The 18,889-nt window shown below is 44.4% G+C and overlaps 1 protein-coding gene across 6 annotated transcripts in view; it reads left to right on the plus strand.

Annotated features, from left to right (window-relative positions):
- Positions 1 to 18,889, plus strand: part of RASGEF1C (RasGEF domain family member 1C) — a 109,225-nt gene that overhangs the window by 76,411 nt on the left and 13,925 nt on the right. For 5 of the 6 annotated variants that reach the window (XM_074960369.1, XM_074960364.1, XM_074960368.1 and 2 more), the window contains 6 exons: positions 1,242 to 1,454; positions 4,457 to 4,531; positions 12,406 to 12,501; positions 14,837 to 14,939; positions 15,046 to 15,125; positions 16,607 to 16,702. In XM_074960369.1, coding sequence (XP_074816470.1) covers positions 1,242 to 1,454; positions 4,457 to 4,531; positions 12,406 to 12,501; positions 14,837 to 14,939; positions 15,046 to 15,125; positions 16,607 to 16,702 — 663 coding nt within the window. The remainder of the gene's footprint in view (positions 1 to 1,241; positions 1,455 to 4,456; positions 4,532 to 12,405; positions 12,502 to 14,836; positions 14,940 to 15,045; positions 15,126 to 16,606; positions 16,703 to 18,889) is intronic. The other variant, XM_074960366.1, reaches the window with a different exon arrangement.

Genomic DNA, 18,889 nt, shown 5'->3' on the forward strand with positions numbered 1-18,889 from the left:
GCCCTGAGGAATTGCCCATTTAAAATGTGAGCGCCAGGAATACAAAACATTGATTGTGTCTCTTCCAAGGGGAAACTGCTATGTGAGATGTTCTTAGAATGTGTTTGGGAGGTTTGCCGGTGGTTACAGTGTAGCTGTGAGTGAACTGCAAAGCGGTCTTTAAGATCCCAGAGCATGTTTATGTAGCAACCGCCTTGAATGAATCATCTGCAGGATTGAACCCAGGGCCTCTTTGTCTAGAAACTCACGGTTTTACTGCTTAAACTGAAGGATCAAAGCTCAGAGGCAATTGCAGACTCAAACTGCTATACCTAGTTTTGCCATAGAGGGGGACAAAGAGAGCTGCACTGTGTTAGCTCAGTAACATATAAAATATATGTAGGCTAAATTTTCTCCATTTGGATGAGGAGTAGGGGGTTCTCCTCCTTACAAGCAGCCAGATAAGTACCCTCTGTAGCACATTAGAATGTGCTGTGAGGTATAGTTGCTAATAAGCCAGCCTGCAAACCGTGCCCCAAGTGCCCATGGTGTGTGCAAGTGAGTAGGGACCAGCCCACCCCAGCTGGGGGATGTGCTGCCATCAGCAAACAGTGAGTGCACGCATAACTTATGCTTAAAACAACAGCAAGGTGAGCCCATGGAGCATTGCCCTGCTCTGCCGTATTAACTGCTCACATCTGTGAAGTGCTCCGTCCTTCCTGACATGGCCGTCCATTGCAAGCAGCGAGCCCTGCTGTGTTGGGACGTTGTGCAAAACAGAGGGATGGAGAGAACTATGAATAGCATTAGCCATGTTCATTATGACAAGCCATTGCTAAGAAGTAGAGTCCTTGGCATGGCAACTACTAAATGGAAATTAAGGGCCAACTTCTGCTGTCTGTTACAATTGGTCGAAATCTGGAGCTGCTCACTTTAGTGGCTCCACCTCTCTTTCCTGATCCTTTTATCATCCTTGCTGGCGAGTCTGTGGTGGCGCTGGTAAATGGGTTGGGCTGGCACAAAGGAGCACAGCTTGCTTGCACACCTGCCTGGAGGCTGATTCTGTGGTGCAGAGCTGGCGGGCAGAACTATAATTAAGTCGACTGGCTGTTCTGAAATCGTCTTGGTGAAAATCAGATGGTAGCCCAGTGCTAGTTTATGGATATTTTGGGGTAGGAAAATTAAAATACACCATTGTCGAGGCCTGTGGCTTTTGTATGTTTATCTCCTCCTTAGTTTTTGTTTTTGTTTTTCCTCTCCAGGCCTACTGGAAAAGGATGAATCAGCTTTTGCAAGCCCTGAATCAGAAGCTTGCAACCCTTAGCCATGGGCAGGAAGGAATAGTCAAGATCAATGCTGCTGTCTCTGACAAGCTGGTTGCCTTTAAAAGTAAACCGCCGTCAATTCAGAGAGAAATCCTGACCGTCTGCAGTGACCCTTACACTCTGGCTCAGCAGCTAACGCATGTGGAATTGGTAAGTGCAACACATGTGGAATTCCTAACTTTGATTTCAAAGGTGGCATTTTAAAGCCCAGCAGTAGCTGTGTCGTCAAAACCCAAGTGAAATACATACGCTGCTGCAGCATGGTTAGCACAGTATCAATACTGCAGGAGGAAGCATGGTTAGTGGATTAGAGCGGAGGACTGAGAAGCAGGGTATGTGCTTTGTCCTGTGACTATGAGCAGGTCACTTAACCTCTTCCTCTCCCTCAGTTTGCTCATCTGCTTCCCAGTGAATTTAGTTCAGTTCCATTTGCAAAGTGCTTTGAGCCCCTTGAATGGAAGGTGCTGTGGAATGGCTGACCTCTATCATCCCAATTTTGTTCCATATTCAAGCTTTTACATTGCTCAGACCCAGTTCTCTGCTACACAAGCATCTTCGTTTGTTGGTGTTTTTCCTTTCTCAGTTTCATAGACCTGAACTTATGAGACTTCAGGTACCTGTGCGCCCACCCAGTCCTACTGTCTCCCTTCTCCCCACCCAATCCACTCCTCAGCAGGCTTTTGATGATTGTTGCTCCCTCTTCTGGCGGTGACGGGGGCAGTTTCTTCAAGGTGGTGGGGCGACCCAAAGCCTTCTCTCCCATGCTGTGTCAGGTCCACCGCATGGGTGTCCTACCTCCTCCTTTCAAAGATTATGTGAAAAAAAAAAAAACCCCAGGAGTCTGGTGGCACTTTAAAAACTAACAGATTTATTTGGGCATCAGATTATGTGGTGGTGCATCATAACCTCACTGCTGCTCCACAACGCTGCATCTGTCCTCAAACCTCTTGATACCCTTAAGCTTAAACCTGGGAGGGCACCGTTCACTTCTGGAGCCCTAAGCCTATTTTTCTCTGTTCACCTGAATGGAAAATAACTTCAAAGAAAAAAAAAAAGGTGAAACTGTAGGGATGAAGGGTTGGGGGGAATATTATGGAACTCGAAAGTTTTCTAATCCCACAGTTGGCCATATTCTGCTCCTCAAAGAGGAATCTCTAGGAAGGAAACCCATGAATTATAGGCTTCATCTATAGGATCCACCAACCAAAAGGTTGGTTTTCAGCATATGTGACTTTGGCCCTCCTAGCTTTCTGGAGCTCTAACTAAACAGCACCAGAGACTGCGGAAGCCTTTTGTGGCAGGGTTTATTTGTTTTTTTCCGCACAGAACAACTTGACTCCAAAATGAGATGATGGGACTGCAGTGATCCATGGTTGAGAATCACTGTACTAGTCCACAAGCCTGGGGTCATAACGCACTGTGACTAAGCAGTTACCATTTGTGTTTGTTCAATAATTAAAGGCACCTACAGCCAGATTTTGAGTTTATTGTTTAACCATTTAAAGGCTGACACTGAGCTCATGGCAAGGGCCATTGTGTTCCAGCCTGGCTGCCCCACTCTTCTATAGAGCTTTTTATCAGTAGACTCAAAGAGCTTTACAAAGGAGGTCAGTATCATTATTTCCATTTTACAGATGAGGAAACTGAGGCACACAGAGAGGAAGTGACTTGCCCAAGGTCACCCAACAGGCCAACAGAAGAGCTCGAACTAGAACCCAGGTCTCCGGAGACCCAGTCTGGTGCCCTACCCACTAGGCCACATTGGCATGATAATAACAAGAGGTAGCTAATGTAACTAATGTTCTATCCTACTTCCACATATTGGATAAAGTGTGACCTTGGGCACATGTGCAAGTCAAAGGGAGTGACACGAATGTAACCAAGATCAGAACTTGGCCTGTAGGGCTCAGTTCATTAAGAACTTAGTAGCAGCCAGCCTTGGTATAATCAGTTGTGATGCCGATGTCAACTCCTGTAAAATATTACATCTTACTTCATGCTTTCTAAATCCATTGGAAATGTATTGACAGACATCAAATCCCAGAGACAAAGCTATGGGGCAGTAGGAAGTAGCTCTCTCCAGCGTAGAAGGAGAAGCTTTGTTAGCTGTAGGACAGGAGCACTCATCGTTTGCAATGATCATTCCTTTCCAAATGAAATCCTTTCCCTGTGAAATGTCTCATTTCGACCAAACATGTAGAGCTAATGCCAAGCAAATATTACTTTGTGCTCCCTTTGAGCTTGTGTCAGGGAGCCTGATTCTTTGGGGAGCTAAACTGATATCCTGTGCAGGCAGGATCGCAAACACTAGCTTCTTTTTTAACCTGTAACGGCTCTTGCCATTCTAGTGACACTTAGTCATGATGGGGGGAAAAAAACGCAACTGTCCCTCCTAGGCAGTGAGAGTTGAGATGTATGAGGATGTGCCAGAGTTTTATAGCTATTGGACATCCCTAGTCCTTTAACTGTCAGTTCAATACATTATTTACTTCTAATTTTGACACTGGAATGATGCTCTCCTGGTATTTAGGTGCATGCATCTTCATTGCCATATTTCCTCCATTTGCATACAGTCAGTACGCCTGGGCACCAGGCTATCTTTGGCCCCCTTCAGCGAGTGCAGTAGTAGTAAGGGCCAAAGCAATATGTACTTAGCTTTTACTTATCACTGGAGATCACATTGTTTATCCCCCTTTTATGGACAGGGAAATGGAGATACTGAGAGGGGCAGTGACTCACCCAAAGTTACACAGCAGGTCAGCAGCAAAGCCAGGAACAGAACCCAGATCTAATGGCTCCCAGCCCAGTGACTTCGCCACTAGGTCGTGAGCCCTCCGTTTTATGAACAATACAGACAGGTCTTCAGTGTAGTTTATCACCACCACAAGCTATTTATATTCTGTTGGCTGGAGGTAGTGAGATGATTTTATTCTCCCCTGTTTATCACTCCTCTGTTTCTGTTGCAGTAACATTGATTGTTTTTATGAAAATTAAAGTGGGGAACTTGCTGGCTGCATAGCACTTCATTAAAGTCCCATTTCAATCTGATGCCAAAACTTGGCTAGTAAAGCTGAAGTCTTGCAAAGCCAAAAATAAGAGATTCTGGGGATTACTCTTGCTCTCTCTCTCTCTCTTTCTCTATCTCTCAAAAGGAAAGGCTCAGTCACATTGGGCCTGAAGAATTTGTGCAGGCGTTTGTACACAAAGACTCTTTGGACAGTACCAAGGTAGGCTGTGTCACCATGGAAAGTGTCTCTTGCAATTATTTGTTTTGTTCTAGATGAACTGGTTTGAGTGAGAGTGTAAAACTAACTGTGACTGGGAAATGTGTGGATTAGGGCCTCGCTACAGGCAGTGCACATGCTTAGGGCTTGTCTTCGCTACCGCGCTACATCCTCGACAAGCCTGGTGTAGACACCCCTTTAAGTCGATGTAAATTACATCACTCGCGGGGTGGCTTTTTCACACCCCGAGTGACGTAACTTACATCAACTTAAGCGGTAGTGTAGACAAGCCCTTCGTCTAATGATGCAGTGTGGATGGAGCTCATGGTCAAGATTCTTATTGGTGGATCATTGCCTTTGAAATTCCCTCCTGCTGGAAATATGTCCCAGCCTCAGACTGGCCACCTTTAGAGACCACTAGATATGTAGCCCTGTGGTGTTCAGGCCACTAGCTGTCTCTTCTCGTATCTGTAACATACATGTAACACTCACAGAATGTGTCCAGATACCATATTAATGAATTGGTCTGTTATGAGTGAGTGTAATCATCATTATCATCACCATCTTCTTCTCTTTACATAACAGCTTGGAGCCCAAGGGATCGTAGGGAATGGCATGCAGGATTGGGATTTTAGGGCCTGATCCAAAGCCCACTGAAGTCAATGGGAGTCTTTCCACTGACTCCTGTGGGGTTTGGATCAGAGCGAGTACATTGACAGAGCTGCTGATGCTTCATCAATAAGGAAAGTGACTTCACTGCGACAGAGTGATAGTTTTGACATGTTTCTGTACTACTGCCACCAAAAAAAAGAACAGGTCAAGATAAGGCCAAATCCTGCTGTCAGCATTCCATGGGGGCGCCTGTTGAGTTCACTTGGCCACACACACACACACTGGCAGAATGTCACCCTTAACTGATGGAAATAGCAGCAGATAATCTGTTTTTAATATTGGCCAGGTAATTGGCATTGAAATAGCTTGTAATGCAGCTCCAGTGGAGCGATAACATCTCCACCCTGGCCAAGTAATAGGTGTAGTAGTGGGCCCAGTCCTGCTGTCATTGAAGTAAAGAGGAATTTTACCCTTGGTTTCAGAGGGAGTGGAATTGGGTGAAATTATTGCTTTGGTACTATACGAACTAATAGTAGCCTTCATATTCATAAAGGAGCTTTGGTGTCAGAGAGGTGTCAGAACTCCACGAACAGTAAAAGTAATCGATGTAAATGATTCTGCAAAAATATGTGATCACAAAAGTGCCTGATTGTACTTAGAAGTGTCTTAAGGAGACTTTCTTAATGGAAAAATTACTGCCAGGGCTTTCGATTACTGGGGAAATGACATCTGTTACCAGCATAGGCAAAAACTGAGTTAGTTAAACCAGATTCAAAATCATTTGGGAGTTCTCTTCTGTCCTTGGTAACTCTCATAACTCTCCTGTCTCCAAGGAAGTTTTGCCAATGCATGGAAGATAGACTAAAAATTATCACATTTTACGCAGGATATTTAGCAACTTCTGTCGACAAATCTCTGCCAGGATTTAATGACAGCGAAATGCTAAAGCCCCATTTTAACCTACAACTGAGTCAGGGGACCTGTATATTGCATGGCTTTTGCCAAAGCAATTACAACACAGTGAAAAGTTGGAGCATCGATGGGATCTGACTCTATTCCATAAACAAATTAAAACACTAAACTGCCCCTTTCTTGGGTATAGTTGTAGTCCCATGCTGGCCCAGAAGAAAATTTAAAAGGATAAACCTGTGTGGTGTGTACCCATGAGTCTGTCTATCTGCCTATCTGTCTTCTCACTCTCTGGGTGTTATATTACAGAGATTGCCCTTAACAGCTGGGGTTATAGGGCGGGTTGCTTGCAAAAGCAGAGGTCTGCACTCAGTGACCGAGGAGGTCCCTTCCAGTGCTATGTCCTGTGTTCCTATTCACAGGGGCAGATTAGGGTTTTGTGGGGCCCTGGGCCAGAGCAAGCTGGGACCCCTCCCCACCCCTTTCACCTGCAGTCCCCCCGGCACTCCTGCTGGGGAAATGAGACCAGGTTGCTTGCCCTGCCCCCCTGCCTATGCATCTCCAAACCTGAAGAAAAGAATGTCAACACCAAAAAAATGACAAAGTCGGTTTCACGACTTCCATTGACTTCAGTGAGAGTTGAGGGTGCTCAGCACCTTGCAGGATCAGGCTCTTAGCACTGGGCTTGGCTAAAGCCCCAGATCTTTTATTTTAAAGACAGCAGCTTGTTTATGTGTTTTCTGTTCCAGTGGCAATGGCCTTTGCCTTACCCAGCTGAGCTGTGGCAGCCCCTTGTCACCCCTTTATGGAGTGGCGGGACCAATATATACTTAGAAGAATGGGGAAATAGTTGTTCCCACTTAGATCAGAACTGAATTTGCCTGATATCTCTCCAAGTATTGCTCTCAGAGCTAAAGCAAAGCTTTTCAATCTTGGAGCCAGTGGCTAAAGTTGGCTAACATCCTGTGGTCATTCTGTGTGCAGTACTCCCATTGAATCAGTACTCCCATTTGAGAGTAGATCAGTTGCTGTATTTGGCCCTAACTAATGTTTTTTCTATAGCTAAGGTGTAGGAGGTGGGATTTTTCAAAGGTGGCTAAAGGAGTTGTGTGCAAGTTCCATTGAAAGGTGATGCAATTTAGGCACCTAAGGCCTGCTCTACTCTTAAAAGTTAGGTTGACATAGGTACGTCAGTCAGGGGCATGAAAACCCCCGGACCAACATAGCTGTGCTGACCTAACCCCTACTAAAGATGCAGCTATGTCAACAGAAGAATGCTTCTGTCGATGTAGCTACCGTTGTATGGGGGGGGTAGTGTTCCTGCACCTACAGAAAACCCTACCATGAGTGGAATGTCATCTGTATTATGGGGTTCTGTTGGCATAACTATGGTGAGGAACTATGTTGGTAGCGTCTCCGTGGTTCTCAACTAGGGGAATGTGTACCCCTGGGGGTACTCAGAGGTCTTCCAGCGGGTACATGAACTCATCTAGATATTTGCCTATTTTTACAACAGGATACATAAAAAGCACTAGCAAATTCAGTACAAATTAAAATTTCATACAGACAATAACTTGATTATACTGCTTTATATGTTATACACTGAAATGCAAGTACAATATTTATATTCCAAGTGGTTTATTTTATAATTATATGATAAAAATGAGAAAGGAAACAATTTTTCAGTAATAGTGTGCTGTACTTTTGTATTTTTATGTCTGATTTTGTAAGCAAGTAGTTTTTAAGTGAGATGAAATTTGGGGTATGCAGGACAAATCAGACCCCTGAAAGGGGTACAGTAGTCTGGAAAGATTGAGAGCCTCTGCCCTAGCTCCCAGAGGCATCATCGAAAATCCCAGTCCACGTTCAGCACCCTCCACACCAATGCACTGTGATTGGCATTTCTGTTGTATTCAATATAGTGGGATAGCCAAACAATAAATAAGGTCTCTGATGTAAAGAAACTAATTGTGATGAGGTTTCAACTACTTGATAAGAACTTGACCTAGAGGGACATGACTGAAAATGGACAGGTGCAAGTAATAATTTAGGTTACTAAGTAAAATTAAAAAGAGAAAGGGATGAAATGAGGACACTGAATTTCAGTGGAGTGAGTTTTGGAAGAATTGGGAGGAAACATGGTGATGAGTGAAATTGAATTGGATGAAGCAACAGAGGGAAAGAAGACTGAGGGGAAAGAGGAAATGTTCAGCGATAAATTAATGTGTGCCCAAAGGCTTTGCGTGTCATCTAGCATTAAATATAGCTGGAGTTTAAAGCAAAAAGCCAATGTGGAGAAACAATGAAATGCAAAGAGTAATTAAGAATAAGAAGCAAATGCAAAGGAACATCAGGTACAGAGGACAGGACAGAGTACAGAATGAAGGCCAGAGAGTATGAAAAAAGTACAGATAATGGCCTGGTGGAGAATCCAAATGAATTGTATCAATAGGCCAAGATAATTTTCAAGAGTTTTTCAAGATAAATACAAAGGGAATAAATAGTTATTGGTTATACATATTCTTTAAACGTTGATCCGCTCATTGAGGTATTGTTGTACAACAGCCCCAGTCTTTGCTGCAGTGCTTAATAACAGCGTGAGAAAAGAATGAAGACAACCTTACGTTGCACTGAAGTATTGTCTGAGATGAAGGAAATGTCTTCACCCGCTAGATAAGGGTCTGGTGAATAAGGTGACAACTGCCTGAAAATTTTCACATGTAATGTGAAACTACCAAATTCTGAGCTCAGTCCTCAGTTGTGCAGAGGAGAGTAGGTGGGGTGGAAAAGATGGCTCTAAGCCACTTTGCTTCTCTCTTGATCCTGGGTTGAGCTGAGGCCCTAGGTGAAATTTAGAATAGCCTAAAGGCTGCTGTATGTTACACCAGCTGTGTAGGAGCTGGCAGTGTCCCGTGCACTGTGTCCTGCCCCTTCCTGTCTCCTACAAGGAGTGAGAGCAAAGCAGATTATAGAGCCCTGATTGGAGACCTTCCCTTAAGGGAGCTTTGGTTGGAGCCCTAAAACCTTTCTCTGCCTCTGTTTCCTTATCTGCTAATTGGGATAATATTTAATGTACCTATCTCACAGGGACTTTGTGAGGCTTAGTTAATGAATGTTTATTAAGTGCTTTGATATCTGCAGCTAGAAGAGGTTCTAGAAGTGCTAAATATTATTATTTATACAGCTTAAATAAAGAAAAGCTTCTACTAAAATCTTTGTGGCTGGTAAATTTCTAATCAGTCATACCCACTGGTTCTTATGCACTGGAACCCAGCTGTCTTGTGCTGCAAACTCTGAAGGGGGATGCCTTCACCTACACCAAAAACTGGTTTTGTTTACTTCTTTTTTGAATGAATGAATGAAATTTTTTTATTAATGGTAAAGTTTTGCAAAAGTGGGCTTTAAACAAAAACTTCAAGTTGATTCCTAAGACACTCCCAAAAGTGAGAGTGCTCACTGGGTTTCTTAACGAAAGGCCCAATTTTCCAGAAGGACCCAAAGAGATTTATTAATACATGGGCTAAGAATTGCCACTAGGAATAACAAAAGCAATGACTGTAAACAATTTTGTAAAAGCATGTGTCTCTTACTGCTGCTTACTCTTGGGGCACCTTTAATAGATTCTTTGTTTCATTTCTTTTATTCATTGGTATTTATATTCTTCTTTTAAAACAAACAGAAATGTCAGCACTGCAAAGAATTTCCCTTAAGTACAGTAAAGTGATTTCTATTTCTAAACTCTTCTACATCCAAAATCATAGATTAGGATTTTCTATTTTTGAATCACCTTGGGCATTATATTAGGCTCTCTTCCTGTGAAGACTCATTGCTCAGCTTAGACGTTTGCTTAACTTTACGTGCTGTGAGTAGTCCCAGTGCCTTCAACGGATCCCTCTGCATGCATCAAGATTTGCTTCCCATAGATAAGCTCTGTCTGTTGACTTTCTTACTCATCTTTGTGTTAGGGGACTGTTGCCCCCTTACTAACATTCAGTGGGGGTGTTTTGGTTGGCAAGCTCCCAGTACTAAAAGGGGAAGGATCTATGGGAAACCAGGTCCCTGAGACTGACAGCCCCCAGGAACAATGGGGAGAGGCCAATGCTCCAGGTCAGCCTGAATGACATGGCGAGCAGGCTACTCAGGGAGTCAGGAGGCCAGGGAGGTCCCGTCCTCCCTGTGAGCTGGATTTGCCTGGGTCAGACAGAATGGGGCCGAGCTAAGGAGAAAGCAGGGGCCCAAGCTAAGCTGGGGAGCAGAGCTGGGCTGGGCCAGATCCAGAGGGACCAGAAAAGCAGCCCAGAGAGAGCAGACCCTGTCCTGGGAGCAGAGCTGCAGCCCCAAAGCCAGAGGCGCAGCCCAGAGAGAGCAGACTTGCCCTGGGAGCAGAGCTGCAGCAACGAGAGAGAGCCAGAGGGGCCAGAGAAGCAGCCCAGGAAGCAGGTCAGTGCTGGGAGCAGAGTCACAGAAGCAGCCTGCAGAGCAGACCTGTCCTGGGAGCAGAGCTGTAGCAACCAGAGCCAGAGGGGCCAAAGAAGCAGCCCAGGGAGCTGGAGGCAGAGCAGCAGCAGCCGTGCAGAGACCGAGTGGTGGAGCTGGGGCTGGAGCAGTCCGGAGCTGGGTGCGGTGAGCAGCTGGGGAGAGCGAGGGGGACCCTGGGCAGCAGGCCCAGCACAGGGAGACGCCTCAGCCAAGAGGCTCTGCAGGCCAGGCTTGGATCGTAACCCCGACAGGGCGGGGGCGACACTGGGAAGAAGGGTCCTATCACTTAGAGCCTCAGAGCGTGTGGCCACCACCAGAGCAAGTGTCCAACCCACAGCATCCCTGCAGCACAGCCAGGGCCGGAGAAGGAGGCCTGGGACTTACAAGGAACAGACTGTGAACTGCCCTGATGTTCCAGAGACACTGTTTGTGATGTTCCCTGCCACAGAGTGGGCTGATGTGTTTCCTTTAACCTTTCCCATTTTCCTTTATTCTTTTTAAAATTAATTGTTGATTAAATAACTTGCATTTGCTTTAACTTGTATGTAATGGTCAGTGGGTCAGAGAAGTGCCCAGTGCAGAGAGAGTACCCCGGAGTGGGGACACCCTAGCCCCTGTCCTAGGTGACCACAGCAGGGTTGGAGGTCGAGCCCCCCAGGAATCCTGGGCCCAGCCTTGTTGGGGTTACGAGGACTCTGCCAGACAGGAGAGTGGAAGGGGAGTCCTCAAGGGCAGGGAGGCCACTGGGTAAAGGAAGTGGGAGCGAGGACTCAGATCCTTTCGCTAGCCCACTTCACCGGGGTAGTGCAGAAGCCAGGAAAGTTCCCCACAGTAGCGGGACTATTCCCCCGCTTACGTTTGCTTTAGACTGCGTTGGGGTGGGAAATGACCCTCTTTAATAAAATAAAAAATCAGTAGCCACCAATACCCTCTAGTGGCTGCTAATAGATGTACAGCTATATCAGAGATCTGTAGAAAGCTGTGAGTCCGAGAAAGGAATTCCCAGCATTTGTTATGGCTTGGTTTTGTAAGACTTGAATTTTCAATATCTCAGGGACAGATCCTCAGCTGGTGTAAACTGTCTTCGCTCCACTGAAGACAACAAATCCATTGAAGTCATTGGAGCTAGGACAGCTTACGCTAGCTAAGGATCTGTCCCCATGCCTAAAGAGACTGTACTCTGAAAAAGAGGGAATTATACCTCTTGTAATACCTTTTGCTGATTGTTTCCCTTGGATCCAAGTGGCCTGTTTCAAGGCAACCTACAAAACAGAACCAGGTCAGCTGAGAAGACATTCCAAACAGACAAGAGAATAAGAGAAAGAAGCAATTTTTTTTCTAAAAAGAGGTGAGCCATAACTGTCTTTTCTTTTGCTCGCCCTTCTTTCTCTTAACCAATTAGAGAGTTTTCTTGTCCAGGAAAAGGCTGTGGATGATTGCATTTGCTGAGCTGCGGGAAGTCATGGAGTCAAAGGAACAAACTGAATGTGTTCTGGAATGTTGGGCTTGTCTTATTTATATTGATGTTGCTCTTTAAATATTGCAGTATTGTGGCTGTTAATATTCCAGTGAACAAGGATCAACATAAATTGCATTGGGGAGCATTTGTTGCAAGCAAAATGGGACTGTTCTTCATACATTTATTTGATTGGTATAAAGCAACAATCTCAGCTAAACTGCACATATCTGCCAATACCCACCCACCCACTGACTTTCTGAACTCCATCCTTAATGCATAAACCAATGTGTGCGCGAGAGAGATTTGTTTCAAAACAGTGGCAACAATCATTCCCTTTGTGTAGCATATATCTTAACAAACAAGAAATCTAAGTAAAATACAGTTATGTCATTCAGTGCTTTTCTTTTTTCCCCCCCAGTCTTGTTTCAATGAGCAAAAAAAGACTAGTAACCTTGAGGCCTATGTGAAATGGTTCAATAGACTCTGCTATCTTGTGGCAACAGAAATTTGCATGGTAAGTGAAAATGTGTGGCAGTGTTTTATCACATGCCTGATGTGCCAGTTTGAGATGGTACATTAATAAGCAATCCCAGGGATATATTTTTCATGACCCAGCTAAGTTGTTCACATACGTTTTAATAACATGCTCACAGAAGCACCCGGGTAAATTACGTACATATAGCAAAATAGAGCTGGGGTAGGGGACAGGGAGGTGGGAAAGGAGGGAGTCTGTTGATGCAGTGAGTAAAAAAAATCCATTGTGTTGAAGCTGTGAGTGTGTAGCGAGTATGGAGTTGTGGAATAATGAACTCTGCAAGAGAAATAACCTGAATGATGCCTTGAAAGTCTTTTTACTCCCTTGAAAAGATTCCAGTGAAGAATGAAAAGCAGAAAATTTTTTATCTTCTGTCTTCCAAATGCTTTTAATCTGTATGTGTCTGAATCCCAAATGAGCCTGCTCCAATCTTCCATTCATTGAGAAGAGACAAGAACTGCCGTAACCTTCTTTCTCCATTCCCCGCTCCTCTTCTTGTCTTCTCCCCCTCAAAATCCCTTTCCTCCTTCTCCCTGTCACTTGACCTCTCTTGCCTCCACTCTGACCCTTTCACCTTAACCCCTCTGTCTCTTCTGGCTTATTCCCTGCACAATCCAAGCATGTCCTGGTGTCCCCCAGGCTCAAAAAATGCCCCCTTGACCCCCTCCTGTCACTCAAACTACTGCCCCATCTCCCTTCACCCTTTCATCTCTACACTCAGTGAACGTGCTGTCTACATCTGTTGCCTTGAGTCCTCTCCTCTGGCTACATCATGGATCTCTGCTGATCTGACTCTGCCCTCTCCACTCTCCTGAGTCTGATCTTACCCCGGTCTACGATGTCATCCTCGTGGCCAGATCTCATATGTCTTTTACTCCATCTGCATTTTCTTTTGACTTTTTTTCTGCCTTTGAATCTGTAAATCAGACTCTCTTTCCTGCAATCTTGGCCTGCCTTGGCTTTTGTGATCTGGTCTTTTTTCCCCTCCTCCCTCTCTGGCTGTTCCTGCTGCATCTCTGTTGGTGGATGGCTCACCACGCTGATTCTCCATGAAAATCTCAGTGGAATCTCTCTTAGGACCTTCCTCTTCCGTCTCAGTGCCCTGTCTCTGGGCAATCTCATCCCAGTGCAAAACTGAAGAGGAGCTGAACGACAATGACCATCAGCGTCACAGTTATCATTGTGTCATTGTTTGGGCCTTTTCACATGGTTCTTTGATGCACTGCCTATGACGGCACATGTAATCTATATTTAACGCTCGTTTAAAGTATTTTTATATTCAATATTATTTAATTTGGATTCTGTAAACGACACAAATGCTTTACCTGTTTTAAAAATGTGGAGGACGTGTCGTGGAGGGAAGGGGAAGGGAACGCAGAACCTTTCACCCCAGGGTTGACAGGTTGAGTTGTTGGTGACTCAACATTGTTACCATCTGCTGACAGTTTGGTGACCTAGTTGAAAAGAATATGGTGATCTCAATCTAGTTACCACTAGACATGGGTCTCTAAACCTACAACCACCATCCAAATTAACTCGGATTGGCACACTCGTGAAAAGTCTCAATAGAAAGGCCAAGCTGAATGACCTGTGGACTCTTGTCTCATCCTTGGATGTCGTTCTTCCAAGTCAGGGCTGAGGCAAGTGCTCAGATACTGTGGTGGTGAGTGTGATATGAAACCTAGACAGATGAGAGGAAAAAACAGAAGGAAAGAAATTAGCAAGCAGAATTTGGGGTAGCTTGTACTGTTCTCGTCAGTGCTATTTCATCTGTGGATCACTCCCCACTTCTGTTACTTTTCCATCAGCAGTAAATTTACCTTCAGGATAGGAGAAAGGGTTTTTTAATACATTATGAGACAAAGCTTCCATAGAATGAAGGTGCGGTTGTTGTATAGGGGTGAAATCCTGGCCTCACTAAAGTCAATGGCGAAACTCCCATAGATTTCAGTGGAGCCAGGTGTGTAATAATTTTTTTACCTGGTAGCTTTAGAGCTATTTGGACAGCTTGTCCCTGCAGTCAGTAGTCTCTAGAGGCTGGCTTTCTGCTTCAGTGCCAGGTCAATGGTTGAGTGAGCCGTGAAAGGGTTTTGGCCTCATCTGCAATGAAAGCCTTTATTCAGGAGACTGCCAGTCACAAATGTCATTAGTCTATCAAACTGCTTATACAAAATTAGTCAATAGCTGGGCTTTTTAAAAAAACTCAGCTGATAGAGCTGTAAAGATAGGATTTTCCTGGGTAGGGCACCAAAGCCTGGCATTGCCTATGATTTTGCACGTGCTTGTCACGACTATTTATTTATTTAATCTGCAGCCTGCAAAAAAGAAACAGCGAGCACAAGTCATAGAGTTCTTCATCGATGTTGCCCGAGAGTGCTTTAACATAGGGAATTTTAATTCACTGATGGCAATCATATGTAAGTATGGTAGATGCTTCAAAATAGAATTTTTCTGTTTGGCATAATTTCTGTAAAAAGCACACCTGACTCCTAACTGTTTCCCCCTCTTCTTCTTTCCTCCTAGCTGGGATGAACATGAGCCCTGTCTCCAGGTTAAAGAAGACCTGGTCAAAAGTGAAAACAGCCAAATTTTTTATTCTAGAGGTAAAAAAAAAAAAAAAAAAAGCTTTGTTATTTGTATTAATCAAATGTATTCAGGTGCACAATACTTAGTAGAGCAGTGGTTCTCAACCAGTGGTCCAAGGCCCCCTGGGGGGCCTCGAGCAGGTTTCAGGGGGTCCACCAAGCGGGACCAGTGTTAGACTTGCATGGGGCTGAAGCCTGAGCCCTGTGCCCCGTCACCTGGGGCTGAAGCAGAAGCCTGAGCAACTTAGCTTCACAGTGCCCTCTGTGGCATGGGGCCCTGGTTGCTACCGCTTAATGCTGGCCCTGGCTTTTATAGGCAGAAAACCAGTTATTGTGGCACAGGTGGGCCGTGGAGTTTTTATAGCATGTTTGGGGGGGCCTCTGAAAGAAGAAGGTTGAGAATCCCTAGAGTAGAGGATCTTCATAGACTAGGGTTCAAAGCCTCTCTGGAGAGGCACACATGATCAAGAAGGTGTAAAACAATAATGCAGAGAGCAGCTGGAGCATCTGAATTCTGCCTCCACTCACCAGGGCAGAGTAGGGTGGCTTGGATGGAATGTGCCAAAAGTGGATGTAATTGGCATGAAATCCTCTATAAAGGATCCTTCATGAGCCTGATCCTGCTCTCAGTGAAGTCAGTGGCAAAACTCCCACTGCACACATAGTGCTCTGTGTACGGCACCCGAGCGAACCATTCCACCTCGGAGGTGGCGAAAGCAAGGCACACAGGGACACGGAGCTTTTGTGGGGGGGCTGTTACGGTGTCATATAGAGACTTGCCAGCGCATTACTGCAGGGATTCACCCTGATGCCAGCCAGATTCAGCCTGATATAAACAGTGCATAATTTTGCACCACCTATTCAGGCATTCATCTTTTTTTTTTTTCCCATTGGGGAGCAAGAATTTGGCCTGATGTATTGTACTAATTATGTATGGTCTGTATTAATATGTACAGTGATGCTGTGATATTACCCCATATATGCCACCTTGTTCAAATAGAATTGTGCTGATTTTATTGTAAAAATCAAAGATAAAAACAACCACAATCTATACATGTAGATTTCTAGCTGTTTCCATGGCCAGCACTTACAGGGAATTAGGTGGAATTATGTATCTCCTGAGGATATAGGTGTGGCCTCTGCCCAGGACTTTGGAACAACCAAAGGAGAGACTGTCCTCAGAGAATCCATCTTGGGTTTTACTCTGAGCCCCTACCGAACGGACTGACTGGATTAGGGGGGTTCATTCAGTGCTAGCTGAGCTCTCCGACACTGCCACATTATGATGATCTATATTAATCTAAACTCACGTCTGGATGTCTTGGTAAATAAGCATTAAGCTACATAAATGTGACAAGAAAATGATGACGAGTTGTCCGTCCCTAGACCGTACATATTCAAATCTCCATTACTGCAACTTGGTTTTAAATTCTGATGAGAAAAAAGAATCCAAGTCCTTTCTGATCAAATACACGGCAATTGTCTTATTTTGCACTTAGCATCAGATGGACCCTACTGGTAATTTTTATAACTACAGAACTGCGTTGCGAGGGGCTGCCCACCGATCCCTCACTGCACACAGCAACAGGGAGAAGGTAGGTCTGTCCCTGTCTTGTTTATTTCTGAATGGATGGGGGATGATTAATGCTGGTGGTTAATCACTGGAATTCTCAGTGTGCCCTTAGGGTGAACCCCACCATCACCACCAGCCCAAGTCTTATGCACAAGTCTTAAATCCCACTTCAAACCTCAAAATAGTACTTAAGTCAGTGGTTTTCAAATTTTTGTACTGATGACCCCTTTCACATAGCAAACCTCTGAGTGTGACCCCCCCCCCCATAAATGAAAAACACTTTTTAATATATTTAATACCATTATAAATGCTGGATGTAAAGCGGGGTTTGGAGTGGAGGCTGACAGCTCGCGACCCCCCATATAATAACCTCACGACCCCCTGACCGCCAGTTTGAGAACCCCTGACTTAAGTGAATCTGCAGTGGTCCATATGGCTTTTGCTGCCCCTCCTGCCCAATCATTACATACATTTCCACATCCCTTGAAAATTCACTTAGGGCTTGTCTGCAGAGGAAAACTGACCAGCTTTGAAGCGGTGTTATCTACTCCAGAATAAAGGGTCCACATGGGGGAGTTATGTCTGTGCAGCTACAGTGCAATAGTTATTCTGCTCTAGCTATACCAGTCAGTTTCCCTGTGTAGACAAGCCCGTCTTGTGTAGTGGCTGACTTGAGACGGTGAGCGAAAGGTGCTTCTTCTCAAAGATGAGTGTTAGTGAACAGTAGGTGACCCTGACTTGCTCAAAGCACTGTAGGCAAGTTTGGCACTTACAGCAAACCTGGGGCCTAATTCTACCTTCAGATACCCAGATGCAACTCTGAGTTAACTCAGTGGCTCCCACTGCACTAAGTAAGAGCTGCCCCCCGGTATCTAAGAGCAGATCTCCTGTGCTGAAAGAAAAGGATGGAAGGTTTCCCTAATTTTAAATCAAACTGAATCAAAGAGAATCCCGCCGAGTTTTTAATGCTCAGTGTGCATTTGCCAGAGGAAGATACATTTGAATAACACATTCCTTGTTTGTGAGTGAATGAAACTTGAAGATAATTAATTATGAGTGTGTTGTGATTTCAGAATTATTTTCTTCTATCATCTCTTTTCAGATATGATTATATCTGTTATGAGTGTTATGAGCTCCGTTGTATTTCTTCTGATTTTCTTTGTTTTTTCCCCATTCACTCTAATTTTTATTTTGTTAAAAGTTTTTTTTAGATGTTATGATAGCACATTGTTATAAATAGAGATAAACACTCTGCTTGCAGCGAAGCAGATGCTGCATTCACAAGCATAATGTGAAATTGAATATTCATTGCTAGAGGAACTGGGCTAGATTCTGATGTCACATCTGTGCAAATCTGATGTAACTGCACTGAAGCCAATGGAGTTGCACAAGACTTACCCTGAAATGAGGTCAGAATCTGGTCCACAGGCTGCCATTGTTGTAAGGGAAATATGCAGAGTTGTTCCGAAAAGCAATACCCGGCTGCGGGATGAGCTGATGAATTGGATATTAATGAAGAGTACAGAAATTCCTTGAACAAGCTCACACATGCTTCATCTAGAACCTGACATTTTGAGATCCTTATGCAATCTATTCCTCTGGTGACAGTCATATATATTCAAGCCTGCTGCTTTATTACTTTACCTTAATTCCTGTGGAAGTTCTCTGGCACATCCCTATCTATGCCTAGTTAAGACCAAGGGCCAGTAGGTTAGTAGATTGATAGGAATCTATTTTATTTGAGGAAAAAACCCACCTTCTATGTTTTGTGCACATAACATATTAGCTTAAGAAAGTGTTCAGGCCTAAGGCTCAGTGGCTTATCATTGCTGGATACATTAAAATCCCAGATACGGCACAGCACATAATTCAGACCCCAGATCTTCCTAATTTCATTGCTTGTTATACGCGAGCTACCTGGTCAAGGTATTTTGTTGAATTTTATCCAATGACAACAGAATGTGATCGCAGCCCATGGAAAGTGTTATAGGGTTTTCTGTCAGTCTTTTAGCAAAGCTCACCTCTTGGAACCACAGAAACCTATTTGTTTTTAAATTGGACTATGTTGGTAATGTTTTTTTCCCAATCACTTGCAGAATAAGTATGTTTACTGCTACAGGCTGTGTATAGACCCTCTGTTTGGGAGCGGTGGGCAAAAAGTGATACGTTCTGGAGGGCACTAGATAAACAATGTCAATAGCCAAAGTGT

The sequence above is a fragment of the Natator depressus genome, chromosome 8, assembly GCF_965152275.1.
Source record: "Natator depressus isolate rNatDep1 chromosome 8, rNatDep2.hap1, whole genome shotgun sequence".
Lineage (NCBI taxonomy): Eukaryota > Metazoa > Chordata > Testudines > Cheloniidae > Natator > Natator depressus.